At 37.7% G+C, this 14,537-nt stretch overlaps 2 protein-coding genes across 2 annotated transcripts; both read right to left on the reverse strand.

The window, feature by feature from the left end:
• Positions 1 to 1,017: 1,017 nt before the first annotated feature.
• rps2 (ribosomal protein S2) lies at positions 1,018 to 4,907 on the reverse strand. The gene is made up of 7 exons (XM_028454324.1): positions 4,862 to 4,907; positions 4,457 to 4,594; positions 4,279 to 4,368; positions 3,241 to 3,348; positions 2,368 to 2,701; positions 2,031 to 2,122; positions 1,018 to 1,142 (listed from the first exon to the last, which is right to left on the reverse strand). Exons 2-7 carry the CDS (start codon positions 4,589 to 4,591, stop codon positions 1,062 to 1,064), a joined length of 840 nt encoding a protein of 279 aa, XP_028310125.1. The 5' UTR covers positions 4,592 to 4,594; positions 4,862 to 4,907; the 3' UTR covers positions 1,018 to 1,061.
• Positions 4,908 to 7,555: 2,648 nt separating this feature from the next.
• Positions 7,556 to 13,860, reverse strand: LOC114467850 (RING finger protein 151). Its single transcript, XM_028454325.1, has 4 exons — positions 13,807 to 13,860; positions 11,353 to 11,522; positions 11,163 to 11,259; positions 7,556 to 8,269 (listed from the first exon to the last, which is right to left on the reverse strand). The coding sequence occupies exons 1-4, from the start codon at positions 13,807 to 13,809 to the stop codon at positions 7,802 to 7,804; spliced, it is 738 nt and encodes a 245-aa protein (XP_028310126.1). The 5' UTR covers positions 13,810 to 13,860; the 3' UTR covers positions 7,556 to 7,801.
• Between the last annotated feature and the right edge of the window lie 677 nt (positions 13,861 to 14,537).

Genomic DNA, 14,537 nt, shown 5'->3' on the forward strand with positions numbered 1-14,537 from the left:
AATTTATCATTTACTTTTTATTCGAGTGCTTCTTCTTTAACCCTCAGGTACCAAATGTGTTCTTTCTGCTTATTTCAGTGTTTTAAACTCTATCCTCATTCAGTTTAAAGACTAATTGTATAAACTTTAGACAGTTTTCTTTTATCATGTTTATAATTCCATCATCACTTATTGCAACATGTATAGAACAGGAGATATACAATGTAAGATTTCTGGACCTTTTTGGTCCCATTATAACCACATATTTTGGATTTACTGTTATCCTGACAAGTTGTTTTCCCCAAAATACCTAATGATTCTTAGCCTCTATCTTCAAAATACAAGGAAAAAGTCTCCACCAGGGTCAGCGTTTAGTTTAAATGGAGGACAAGTATTCTTACCCTGCAAAGTGCTTGGCAATAAAAAAGCTGAAAACCATACAAAAGGTCTTGACATGTTGGGATACACAGTGTGGTGTGAATGTGGTTGAGAATATATAGTGTGCGTGTCAATGTTAAATAAAATGCAAAATGAACTTCGGTTCATCAGGGGTTTATGACAAAAAGGGCATTAAAACATAAATATATAAAAAAATTTAATTAAACAGATTTATTGTTAGTTCTAATGTGAAAAAGTATTTATATACAGGTACTGTTTTGGTATTTAAGCTTAGAGTGTAGGTTTTTTCAAAAAATGTTCATAGCTTTAAAGTAATAATGCCTCAACAAAATTAATGTTCCTATTCCTATAAGTGTTATAACTTCATATCAAATGTTCCACTTTGCACCCCATTTTAGAAAAAAAATAATGCATATTTTGTATTTTTCTCATTGAATAAAATGTGGGGGGATTCTATACAACATATTTATGGCCATTATGACATGAGGTTAACGTTTTGGTACCTAAGCTTTTATAAAGTGCAAAGAGTTAGCCGTGGGTGCATGAATATTTTAGTTACTTCTTAACCTGGTGGTCAGTTTGCTTTTTAACACTAATAATCACCACAATAATGTGTATTAAGAGAAACACGTTCCAAAGTTGTATTCAGATCATTTTATTCAACGATTCTCAGTAGAAAATGTTTAGGAGGCGGCGGCCTGAACAGCTTGTCCTCTCTGCACAGACACTCTGGTGTGAGTCTTTGCCAGATGGTCAGTGAACTCCTGAAACAGGAAGAAAAGTCAGACATCCTGTACATATCATATCCTCATTTAAGACTAGGGCTGCATGATTATGGATGATCAATATTGTAATCATTTATCATTAGGGAAAAAAAAAAAAAAAAAAAAAAAAAAATCAAGTTGTGAACTGGAATTATACATATTTTTAAAATGTACCAAAGGTTAATGCAGAGCCCGTTATTTTAAATGTGAATATTGCTGATGTTCAGGTTCATTTAATTGTGGTAACAAAAATTATAAAAGTAGATTTGTCTATTATTCATTAAATAAAAATCACTTCAACCAAAAAAAAAAACAAAAACCCAAAAACTTAATTGCATTTGAACACTTTTTGATTGAATAATAAAGACACAAATGTACCAATACAAAAAAGTTTACTTCAATAAATGAAAAAAAAAAAAAAGAATAATATATTTTTTACTATTGAAAAAGATTTTGGGTTAAAGAAATGTTTTTTAATGAGTCAAAACCTCCATAATTTTTGTTACCACAATTAAATGAACCTGAAAATCAGCAATATTTACATTTAATATAACGGGCTCTGCATTCTGTAATAGTGTATTATTTTTTCAGTTAACTTTTGGTGCATTTTAAATTCTAGGGTGAATTGTTTAATTACAATTCCATTTTAAAGCTTAATTTTGCACTGTAAACTGTAAACATATTGTTTGTTTAAAAGTAGAGCAAGAAAACAGATTCTTTATTATGAGAAATTAATGTGATCATAATCAAATGCAATTATTCGGGTCTCAAATATTTTTTGAATATTAATTTTTGATTGAATAATAAAGACAAATGTACCTCCATCCAAAATCATGATCACGATCAAAATGTGATTTATTGTGCAGCCCTCGTGAAGACAATAGTTACCTGATAAGGAGACTTGGTGAAGACTGTCTCCTTCCACAGATCAGGGGTCAGGTAGCTGTAGGTCTTGGAGATGGCATCAAAGGTGGCTTTAGCTGAGGAGAAGAATGAAGATGCTCAACATTAGAACACAGCACATGTGCTACACACAGCATGTGTTTAATCTACTGATAGTGTTGAGCACAGAAACAGGGGAACAGAGAGGACTATGATCAAGTCCCTCTGCCGTGCAGTGCTCGTTACTTTCTCTCCTGATAACGACAACTCCACCACTTCAGAGGTGAAGCTGAGCAGAGCAAGGAGAAACATCAGCAACATGCTAACAAAGCACAGCGCTTACCAAAGTTGCCCAGGGTGGCAGTGCAGCCCCTGGCAGAGGTGTAGCAATCATCGATACCGGCCATCATCAGCAGCTTCTTCGGCACAGGCGCAGACACGATACCAGTACCACGGGGCGCTGGGATGAGCCGCACCAGTACAGAACCACAGCGACCAGTCACCTTGCAGGGCACGGTGTGGGGCTTTCCGATCTTGTTACCCCAGTAACCCCTCCTCACTGGGACGATGGACAGTTTAGCCAGGATGATGGCCCCTCTGATGGCCGTGGCCACCTCTTTGGAGCATTTCACCCCCAGACCCACATGACCATTGTAGTCGCCAATGGCAACAAAGGCCTGAAAACACACATCACACATTAGGAGACTGATTTATTTAAATATGAATTTCAGGACAGAGCTGGGCGATATAGCGAGACTGAAGATACAGTATATCAAGTTTTTAAATTTTGGCGGTATGGAAAACAATCAAATCGATATATGTATTTATAGCTTAATTTGTATTAAAATACTTGTTTTAGTAATTGCTGCTTTCGTTACTTAACCAAAAAACATGAGTTAGATGGATCACTGAGTGCATCTTAACTCGGACCTTCCCTTAAACAAGCCACACTACAGAGCTCACTCACACGTGCTGTCCCTTAGAGGAGAAAAAGCATAAAGTGGAACATATTGTGAAGCTGTTTAATAATTAATGAAAAACATAATTGTTTTCCTGCAAATACTTTCAGTTAAAATTATCATGATTTATAGTGTAAATCACCATTTTGAAAATTAGGAAAGATTTTGGTTGATCTCACTCAGCCCTCCCGTCATGATAATTCATAAGCACAATAAATGTTCTATTTTAGAAATAATCATGAGAAATGACAGCGTACCTTGAACCTGGTGCGCTGACCAGCCCTGGTCTGCTTCTGGACAGGCATGATCTTCAGGACCTCATCTTTAAGACCAGAGCCCAGGAAGAAGTCGATGATCTCAGACTCCTGCAAATAAAGACGTCATAGATTGAGCTTTTAATAAAAACAAGAGTAATCAGTAAACATGGATCAATGTGAATACACAACTATCTTTGCAGTCTTAATTCAAATATTTTAATAATGAGTAGCATGAGTTTATTTATGCACATTAAGATGCTGGACCAGCAAATATTAGAAACAAGTAAAATAAGCTAGACTAGGGTGAGCATATGTCTTGATTTAATCAAACATGATCTCTTCACGTCTTGTGTAGACGGAGTTTGTAAACATCAAAATTTCCAGGTTTTACCAGGGACCCTGAATGCATCTCAGGGAACACTAAGTCACTGCTAATATTTGCTTCATTTAATAAATTCCACCAGTTTCTGAAAGCTAATGAGTTTCTCTTTACAGCCAATAAATGTCAGTACGGTCATTTTATTCATATGTGAAGGAATCATTAAAAACATCACTTTGTTTTGATTAAAGAAGTTAAGGTAAATTTAGCTTCATCTGGTTTTCTTTTTTAATAGTATTGATTTCATCTCCTCACAGGAGTTAAAAACTAACATTTTCTGAAAAAAAAAATTATTTCTTTAAATTAACGTGAGAAACAGAAGTTGGAAAAAATGGATTTTACAGGGCGACTCGTGTGGCAATCGTATTCTTTCCTGTCGACTAAGTCCTTCTCTGTGTGCCTTTGCATCTATAATGCATTTTGAGGAGCTTTTATGTGATTTATCCATCACAGTACACTCTGTGGGCCTCCAACATGTAGTGTCAACATCCGATTACCTCCAACATGGCCGCGCATCCGGGTTACTGCCCAGAACATGACGTCAGTGAAAACCCTCTATAGCAGTGAACATGAAGTTTCTAATTTATCTTAAACTAAAGCACAAAGTTTAAGTATAAATAACCCCACTGATAAATGTAACATGAAGTGTGTGTGTGTACCTTGATGGGCAGGGAGTACAGGTAGATCTCCTCTAGAGTCTTGATCTTCATGTCCTTTACAAGGCGCCCCAGCTTAGTCACTGGCACCCACTACAGAGTAAAGAACATTCCCATTAAAACTAGACTTTATACTACACAATGCTGTCTTTTTATTTGAACCACAGTGAACCGCTCCTACCTCCTTGTCCTCGGACTTTCCTCCCCGGGCCCCGCGACCCCTGCCTCGGCCACGACCGCGTCCACGGCCCCTACCGCGGCCACCCGCTCCAAAACCTCCGCGAAAACCTCCTCTAGCACCGGCGTCGTCCGCCATTTGCTGTAAAAGAACAAATAATGCAGATACTTCAATATAACATAAAAAAATAAAGATACAAAGCCTGTGTAGATGTGTGTGTGGGCCATGCTAGCGAGTGACATTTCACATCAAAACTCGTTTTTATAAAGTATTCTTATAAATACAAATCTGAAATTTAAGTAACATGTTATATATGAAGTTTAAGACCCTGATCAATGAATTTAAATAAACGATGGGTCCGATAATGATGGATTTAACAAAGGAGCTTCTCTGCTATGATGCACTTACGTGATAGTTACAACAGGAAGAAGGCCTGGCCAATGGCAAGAGGCCATTATATTCTCTTGAAATATCGCGAGAATTCGTTGAGCTATAGGTTTTTCATTACTGCCCCCTGCTGGATAAAGTGGCTATTACTGCAGATACAATGTTGTATTTTACTTATTTTTACTATTTTTCTGCAACTACACCAAATGTGCCATATTTCAACCAATATTCATCACCTTTTCTTGCCATATTTTTGCTATATTACTCCCATTTCTGCCACTTCTCCATCTAATTTCGATGCATTTTCTGCACATTTTTTCGACCTTCAAGACATTTTCGGCACTTATAAACCCTTTACACCACTTTTTCTGCCTAATGTTACATGTTGAGCCATTATTGTCCCTTTTAACCTCTCTTCATCATATTTCATGCTTATTTTTGCAAATTTAACCCCCTCCCCACATTTCCCTACAATACTGACACTTTAAACCCTTTTACCACTTTTTCTGTCCGTTTTTGTCCTCTCTAGTTTACAACTTTTAACCAAATTCTGTAGTTTTTAAAATGACCTGAATGACTTTATCTATGTTACAGGAGTGTTTTTCACAGGGATGCAATATATTTAAATGCCACGGTGGAGTAGTGAAAGCCCATTTCCAGCATACGATAAATAAAAGAAATTACCATCAGTCATGATTATGAAATAAAAGTCATAGTGAAGTAAGTACACACTCTGCATTCACTAGTTGTGTTAAGTTGGAACGTTTTTCACATGTTTTAATTTTGCATATCAAATTCTCCAAATCAAAAAGTGGTAAAAGTAGGCCTAGTTTGGACACCTCTTTCCAATAACAATAATGAACTACAAACTATCTTCTGTTTATTATAGTTTGTCAGGGGCTGTAGTTTTAATTAAACAGTACTGTTAAATATTCTGGAGAAAACTGCTTTGTTGATATTTTTATTGAGTTTTATTCTTAAATAATCAACAATAAAGTAATTGTGTACAAAGTTCTAAACATTTATTCAATGTCTTTCATCCTAATGAAGCTGAGATTTTCAGCTTTACTGATTTTCTGTTGACTCTTAAAGTTTAAATAATATTATACATCTTTAAAAGTGAAGTTTTAATTTACCTGCTTCTGTTTTACTTCCCAAAAACCTTTTATCAACATGATTTAAAAATATGAGTATGAATGATACAATTAATTTTAATTTATTTTGGCTATTTATACTTTTTATATTTTTTTTCTTTCTCCAAGTTGGTATATTTGTGACATGTACTTGTGTGAAATTATTCGTTACTTTATTTTGTTCAACTTATGTTGTTCTTCTCTTTCTCTGAAATTGTTTTTAAAACTGACTAAGTGACCATGTGACATGTTTGATCACATGACTTCCTGATTCATTATAAGCTGCAACTGTCAAGTTTCAGAATACCTGCCCTGGTGAAGGTCATGTTGGCTGAACCGTGTTGTTGTTTATGCAGCATTAACTTTAATAAAGATTGTCTCAGAGATCCAGGGCCGGCCTATCTGACAGGCAACACACTGCACGTCTAGGTCACCATCTGCTAGAGGGGCGCCAAATTGCACCCCCCATTTTTTAATTTTTTTTTTAAAGGTATTATAAATGTGAAACATACCCTTTACAATCACTGTACATGTTTTTTCTTAATTGAATATTAATATTAAAAATCTGTAACTACACCTGCTAATCTTCTGCCCATATCTATATTTAATTTTTATTTTAATTTGTGTTCTAAATAATTCTATTGTGTTTGATTGTACACTGTGTTCTTTGGTTTTAAGATTTGTGTTCCTGACTAGTAAAACTAAGGCACTGAATGACCTAAAGCTGGCCCAGCAGAGATCATCAGAAATCTTTTCAATTAATTTGACCAGGATTTGGTGATTAATGTAATTAAAACTCACCTAAATAAAGACCAGGTCTATCAATAAAAACTGCTCATTTTATTAACAAAATATATACAATTTTTAGCTTAAATTAATCCAATTTCACTCCATATTTGATTATAGCTAAATATTTCAAACACACACTTTCAAGTTTCAACAGTACATGTAAACTAGGGCTGGGAGATATATCGAGACTCAAGATATATCAACATTTCTATTTTGGCGATATAGAAAATAACAATATTGCATTTATATATATTTGACAGTTTATTTTGTATCAAAATTCTTGTTTTAGCAGTCGCTGCTTTTACTTCTCAGAACAGCATTAACAGCACAGTTAGATGGTTTTCCTAACCCAGACCTTCGTCTAAAACAAGCCACACAACAGAACTCACTCACGTGAGCTGAAAAAGCCAAAAGTGACACATACTGTATTGTGCAGCTGTTTGTTAAATATATGTGACTGTGACATTTTGTATCAGCCAATTTAACCCAGAATTGTCTTTCTGGTGGGACTTCATTTGAAAGAAAATGATTGGTATTTATATCGTATGTCTAGCTGAAACACCCACAGTGTAGGACTGAGTGCTACCACAGGTCATTCATCCCCACCGCTGTACGAGTGTACAATAAAACAGTCTAGGGTATTGTACTGTCTCTAAATATGTAAATATATCTCCTTCCCCCCACCTGTGAATATGTGTATATCTGTATCCTTTATCCTTTTTACATTATGTTTTTTATTTCTATATTGATGTATAGCTTATGTTATTATATTGCTTATTTATCTTTATTGCACTATTTTTCTGGTGTCTTTTGGGTTTTTCAGTGTGTTGCTTTCTGTTGTCTTTTTTACTGTACTTTATCTGATATGAGCTGCCATGACAGTACATTTACCCACTGCGAGATCAATAAATCTATCTATCGATATCACCATTTTGAGAAAAAATATCAAGATATGAGTTTTGGTCCATATTGCCCAGCCCTAATGTAAACACATGTAACCCAGTGGCCCCAGTAACAGGCTGACTCTGACACTGGCACATCAACAGCTGCCGTGGCTGCTTGGGGTCCCACTGGAACCAGCGCTGCTCTCTCCAAAGTCCTCCTCCTCCACCTCGTGCAGGTCGTCCATCACCTCCAGGCTTTCACAGATGAGACCAATCTGTCTCTTTATGTGGGCCATGGTGCTCTGCATCCTTCTCATCTTCCTCTGCAGGGCGGCGGCGATGGCCCTGTGGTTCCTCTGCCTGGCCTCGTACTCTTGTCTCAGCTGCTGGTAGCAGTTGTGCTGGGCCTGAGTGCGGTGTGAGAGGATGGTTCCACAGCCCATGTAGCAGGGCTGGCGCCAGTGCTCACAGTGGCGTGTGTGGGTCTCCAGGTCCCTGCGGAGAAGCTGCGCCCTGCAGCCCTGGTAGGGGCAGGGAATGAGCTCAAACACACAGCTCATGCTGTGGCAGTACTGGTCTGAGAGGGGGAACTTCTCCCGACAACCACGGATCTCATTCTTACACTGAAACAGAGAGACACAGTGAACCCACATTGGTTTTTATATTTCACAACTCTCAGAAAATTACAACCTTTAATTTGCAGTCAATTGATGTGGAATGATAAACCCTACAACACTTATTCACCATCACCAGCTTTTTTTTTTAAAGAGGCGTTATTATGAAACAATTATTTTATCATGGTTTTGTTACAGGGATAAACATTTCTTTAGCCTCACTCAGAGGGACAAAGTTGAAAAAGCTCTGTTTCCTCCCTCCCTTGTTAATCCATATTTTGTAAAAAGTCAGCTTTAAACGGGCGAGTTGGATTTTTCTGGTGTTGTGACATCACAACGCGGAAACTCCTCCTCCTGACAATCCTAGCTCCTCCTACCATATAAGAACTACCTCACAGGTAAAACAAACACTGCGGTTTAATATAGAATATACATTACACTTTATTGTTATATATGTAAAGCTACATACAATAAATGTGTTCTCTGTATTTAACCCCTCCCTGAGAAGTAGCGGACAGCCATGGTGTAGCACCCAGGGCAGTTAGGGTTAATTTAAGGGACTGATCAACATCCCACAGTGATGGACCAGGAAGATTAGAACCAGTGAGCCTACCATTACAAGCCTGCTCCCTTAACCACTAGTCCCTTTATACACGAATAATATATTTACGTTCAGTATCTTTCTATAAAACAAGGAATCTCTGTCTGTCTGTGGCTCAAATATCTCTGCAGCTCAGGGACAGACAGAGCTGAGACTTTCAACATGGCTGCTGCTTGGTTCAATGGTGTGCAACGTTGGAATTGTTTGGACACCCCACCCCCATGCCCCACGGGAGCGGACAATTTTAAGAACTAAAGTTTCATGGTCACTTTTAAGAAATTATGTTGACAGGTAGTCATGTTAACTCAGGATAAGTTAGAACAACTCAACGTTGACAGGTAGTCATGGTAAGTCAGGATAAGTAAGAATAGCTCAATGTTGACTTTCTGTGAAGTGTCTTGCGATAACACGTGTTATAAATTGACGCTATACAAATAAAGATCGGTTGAATAGTGAAAAAAACACAAGAATCAACAGAAGAAAGTTCATTTGTAGTTCTCTCTCTCTCTCTCTCTCTCTCTCTCTCAGCAGGCTGCAGATGTATGCTAGCCTATATTACAGTGCTAAAAATATAAATACTTCCGACAGGCACTGCACTAGTATAGATAATCCAGTATGTATATAATCCGAAGCGCAGTGTGAGCACTCACAATCAGTTCCACTTTTAGTAGCCGTTACATCGCCTCGTATTGCCTTTGACATGATCTGACGTGTTTGTGACGTGTTTGTGACCCAATGCGACGCAGCGGTTGGACAAGACAGTGAACTATCATCTTAAATGGACTATGTCTGTGGTTTCAATAGGTGAGGATGACAAGAAAGTGACATAGCAGCTCTGCTGAGTTTTTGAAACAGCTTACAGACTCTGCTGTTCAAGTGATAAACACACACCGTGAAACAGCATTTGTCAGTCTCACAAGCACAATAGCCGCTTAAATATCCATGTTTTACTGTAATGTGCAGTTTTTTGGCTGAAAACAATAGCAAGAGTGTTTGGATAGCAAAAGACAATCGCTATGGTGATCACCGTGCGTCTACACACACGCCCAATCATACTTATGCATGAAGGCCCCAAAACAGCCTTTTTAGAAGCGTCATGAAAGTGACTTTTCAGAGAGCTAAAACTCTGGAAAACAGCTGAGTTTGGGAAAATAAACCTCAAATACTATGTTTTTGGTGTTCTTAGAACAAATGGAGATGAGAGAAAACTAGCATAATACTGGACCTTTAAGGTTCTTCATGCTTGTGCTGACCTTAGCAAAGCTGGATTTTCTTATAAAGCCTCAAACACAGGAAACAATCTCCTTCTAACTCTGAAGATGGAAGAATGCATTACAGAATTCAAGATTTGGATCTGCGAGCACTGTTTTTAATTGTGTCACGCGTACTTTGAGCGTAACCTCAATATCCTTTCAGTGCAAATACAGTTTATACCAGTAAAACTAGAACACTCAGAGAGCACAAACCTCAGCCAAGCGACCAAATCTCCTCTTTGTCAGGTATTGTTATGAAGGACTTGAAATTTAGTTTGGGATGGATATTCATGCAGGATCAGCATATCAAAATTGTCTGAAACCAACATGTTCCCTGCTTTTACCTCAATATTCTGCAAGCCGCTAGTTCCAGAAATCTTTTTGAGAATTGAGTCTAGTCTATGTGTTGTGAATCCGTGTATCATTCGTTCATTAGTTTTTTATTATGTAACAAAAACATGAAAAACAAAAATGAAAAAACGGAAAACGCCTTGTTTTTCAAATTCAAGCTCTTTTGTTTCGGTACAGAAAATGAAAAACGGAAAACGAACACATTTATTCGTTTTCTCCATTCAGGATTAGCCAAATGTGACCCGGAAGTGAAGTGTTACACATTCCAAGATATCTTTAGCTTTGCAACATTTAGGAGTCTCTAAATCCTCCCAAATGTCCGTGAGGAGGTTCTGTGTCCAACACCAGCTAAAGTGAAAAGGACACGTTTCGGATGCACAGTTGGAAGCAGCGATCTTGTCGTGCCGAACTGCTGTTAGCATAGTCGTTAGCGTCGGATGAGAGTACACTTCTGGGTCACGTACTTTGGCAAATGGAGAAAACAAATAAAGGTGTTTTTTTTCCGTTTTCTGTACCGAAGCAAAATAGCTTGAATTTGAAAAACAAGGCGTTTTCCGTTTTTTAATTTTGGTTTTGGAAACAAATATCAAATAATGAGTGTTTTTTTCGTTTTTCATGTTTTTGTTACATAATGAAAAACGAATGAACGAATGATACACAAATTGTTGTGTGTTACATTTTTAGTTCCGTCACCCACCTTGATCTTCATTCGTCCAATGCTTTTGCTCAGTTTGAACATGATAAAGATCAAGCTCTGGTTAACTGGCATCCTGCAGCAGGGGCAGGTCTCCTTTCTGTAGAGGAGGAATCAGTCAAATGGCTTAAAATCTAAACAACATTTTATGTTTTAGTTAATGTTCTAGTTTAGAGCAGATGCCTTGAAATACCGTTTCAGCCACTGCAAGATGCATTTCTTGCAGAAAATGTGGTGGCAGGCGGCTCGTACGGGGCACTTCAGCACCCCTTGACAAATAGTGCAGATCAGATCGTAGTCTGGAGTGTCGACAAACAGCTCCACATCATAGCCTCCACCCTGTGAGGACACCTCTGGGTCTGCCTGGATGTGAGCAAAGCAAACACAGACTCATTGAGACATTCTGGTTGGAGTTAAAAATACAGCTAACACTTTACTTTTATACATAAAGGCTGACATTACGCTGTCATTATTATGACATGACACTGTCATTAGTATGAATAATGTGTAATTAAGTGTTGTTTGTAACCCTAACCCAAACTCTAAATAATAATTGTAATTGCGTAATTGATCATTAATTACAATTATGATATAATTATAATCTTAATTGTAATTGAAAAAAATATCTTGCTGTTGTAATCATAATTGAATTGTAATTAACTTTGTAACTGTAATTGATACGGAAATTCTCTAAAAACTGTCATTTACAGTTTCATTAAACGTAAACCTAGGGAACCAAGCTCTATGGCTTACACATAGGCCTACGTAGTTAATAATGACTAAAATATGTTTCATATCAGTTAACTGACAGAAACGGACAGAGAAAAGGCCTTGACTCCCACACCAAAAACAATAATGTAATACCAATATTTTAAGGGATAAAGACGTCTATCAAGGTAACCAAGAGAGGAGAAAAAAATCCTATGATAGATCATATTTTGTTTTGTGTATTTTACAGCTGATTTAAGACATGAGTCAAAACTGAGTGAGTATTAAGTTTTATGGGCTTATTTATTAAAAGCTCAGTAATTGCGATGAATTGTAATTGAACTTTAGTAATTGAGAATATAATTGTAATTGACTTTCAGGGGGAAAATAATCATTGTAACTTTAATTATAATTGGAAAAAATGCTGGTCAAAGTAATCGTAATTGAGTTGTAATTGAACTTCGATAATCAGAATCAGAAAAAAATGTTAATCATCCCCGTAAGGTAATTAGAAAGGCATAATTGAAGACATATTTGTAATTTAAAAATGTAATTGACCACAAACCTGACCCTAACCTACCTAACACAACTAGATCCCTCCACCTAACCCAAAAAATGCCAACATACAGCAGCTCCAAAGGTGTCATAATTTAGCAAAATGTGTCATAATTTAGGGAACGACACTTAGACCTCGGCCACACGTAGCCAGGTATCTACCAAAACAAATATATTTTTCAACAGTTTGGCTTGTCATTCACACAAAGACGCAATGCTAAGGTATTTTTGGAAAACTCCGACCAAAGTGAAGATTTGGGAAAACTCCAGTTTTGCGTTTGAGTGTGGACACTCATAACTGGAGTTTTAAGTTTCCAAAAGTCACAGGGACTGTGCTGGAGGCATTGGTGTGGGGTAGTGGTGCCCGGTTGAGGGTGCTTGGGTACGCCTGTTTTCCGGATCGGTTAGCGTGTTCGGCGGTTCAAACCCACCCAGGGATGAACTCACTTTTCAAGTCATTCGGCCTTTGGGGTTTTAAAAATTGACCGGTGTAAAACATACAGTATCAAAAACAAAAACATGAAAAAATATTCAATAACAGTCTGGCGTGCTGCTTGCCGCGTCTCTGGGGCCCGCAGTGTCGCGTACCATCTGCACCATCTACCCTCTCTGGTGGCCCGCTGTATGGACACGCCAGGCTCACACCACACAGGCCTCCTACATGGACCGGGTCTCAAACATTGTAAAGCAGGTGTGGAAAGCCATACCGTTGCACTTAAGACTCCATAAAGTTGCAAACAACACAAAGTGATGTCCATTTGTTTTGTTTTTTGAAACAGAGGAAGGTGGATACAGGATAAGTTTATTAAAATACCCATTTACGCGTGGACAAGGCCTTAAGACACCTTATTCATGCTAATGACAGGTGTCATGTCATAATAATGACAGCATAATGTCAGTCTTTATGTATGAAACTTCAAGTACAGTGTTATCCAAATATATTTCAGAAATTATATGGAGATAATATGTTGAGGGTTGATCAGATTTTCCATCTGAAAGATGGAGGTTCTGGTGCCAAACAGTGAACTCTTCATAGTAAAGTTCCCATCACACTGCAGCTCCACATTGTGTTCACCATAAAGGGGACACATAACAATAGAGAATTGTTCTGGAAAGTCACATGACATCATCACATGATAAAAGCCTTTTTTTTCCCAAATAATGTTTTAAAAGTAAATTGCCATTGGATGATTACACACATATATATGACACAAATCTGACCATGTATTAATTTATCACTCAGATTAAAAAACTAACGATGTTCATGGTGCAACAAAATGAAGGTTAAGACATTTTGAAAAACAAACGTGTCCAAACAGAAGCTCATTGATGATGTTAATATGGTGAGTTAGACATTTACAAACAACACATGGAGTTCACTCACCATGACAGCTTCCTCACCGCGTCTCCATCATACTGCTGCTTTACTATCGATCCCCTGCGCACACACACACACACACACACACACGCACACACGCACACGCACGCGCACACACACACACACACACACACACACACACACACACACGCACACACGCACACACACACGCACGCACACACACACACACACACACACACACACACACACACACGAACCTTCCTGACAAAACATGAAGGAGGCACCGCGCGTGTGTTCATGTGTAGCGCGTGGCCCAAGTACGCGTGCGTGTCACAGAAAAACACTTTGGCTGCGTCCGAATATTCCCTCCTATCTCCTTTTCTACCCACTTTAACCCCTTAACCCCGTGCATGACGTCACAGGATTAAGGAAAGGTGTTAGGAGAGGAGTTAGAAAAGGCCATCATGTTTGTTTTGACAATCAGATGCACTTCCACTAGGTGACGTAATAATCAGATGGTCGTGAAGGTTCGTGACGTTCTGCCGTGGTGGAAAAACTACACATTTCTGAAAATGGACTAAAAACACATTTATAACACATTCTGCTGATATAATCTAAAATATTCACACGGTTTGAATGTAAATCTAAGGAAAAAAGGTTATTAGGCTACGAGAAACAAAAGTGAAACTAAAAGAACGTCACATAAATAATGGTTGCTAAACTCACCTTCTACTCACTAATATGAATTATGATGAAGTAAACATAATGTAGCAAAA

This window comes from Gouania willdenowi, chromosome 8 (genome assembly GCF_900634775.1).
Source record: "Gouania willdenowi chromosome 8, fGouWil2.1, whole genome shotgun sequence".
Lineage (NCBI taxonomy): Eukaryota > Metazoa > Chordata > Actinopteri > Blenniiformes > Gobiesocidae > Gouania > Gouania willdenowi.

Excerpts from the sequence above, each read along its gene's own strand:
- LOC114467850 (XM_028454325.1), bottom strand. Across the intron at positions 11,260-11,352 it reads ATCTTGCAGTGGCTGAAACG|AAAGGAGACCTGCCCCTGCT; the intron begins GTATTTCAAGGC and ends CCTCCTCTACAG. Across the intron at positions 8,270-11,162 it reads TTGGACGAATGAAGATCAAG|TGTAAGAATGAGATCCGTGG; the intron begins GTGGGTGACGGA and ends TCTCTGTTTCAG.
- rps2 (XM_028454324.1), bottom strand. The coding sequence starts at position 4,591 with ATGGCGGACGACGCCGGTGCTAGAGGAGGTTTTCGCGGAGGTTTTGGA. Across the intron at positions 3,349-4,278 it reads TGTACTCCCTGCCCATCAAG|GAGTCTGAGATCATCGACTT; the intron begins GTACACACACAC and ends CTTTATTTGCAG. Across the intron at positions 1,143-2,030 it reads TCACCAAGTCTCCTTATCAG|GAGTTCACTGACCATCTGGC; the intron begins GTAACTATTGTC and ends TTCCTGTTTCAG.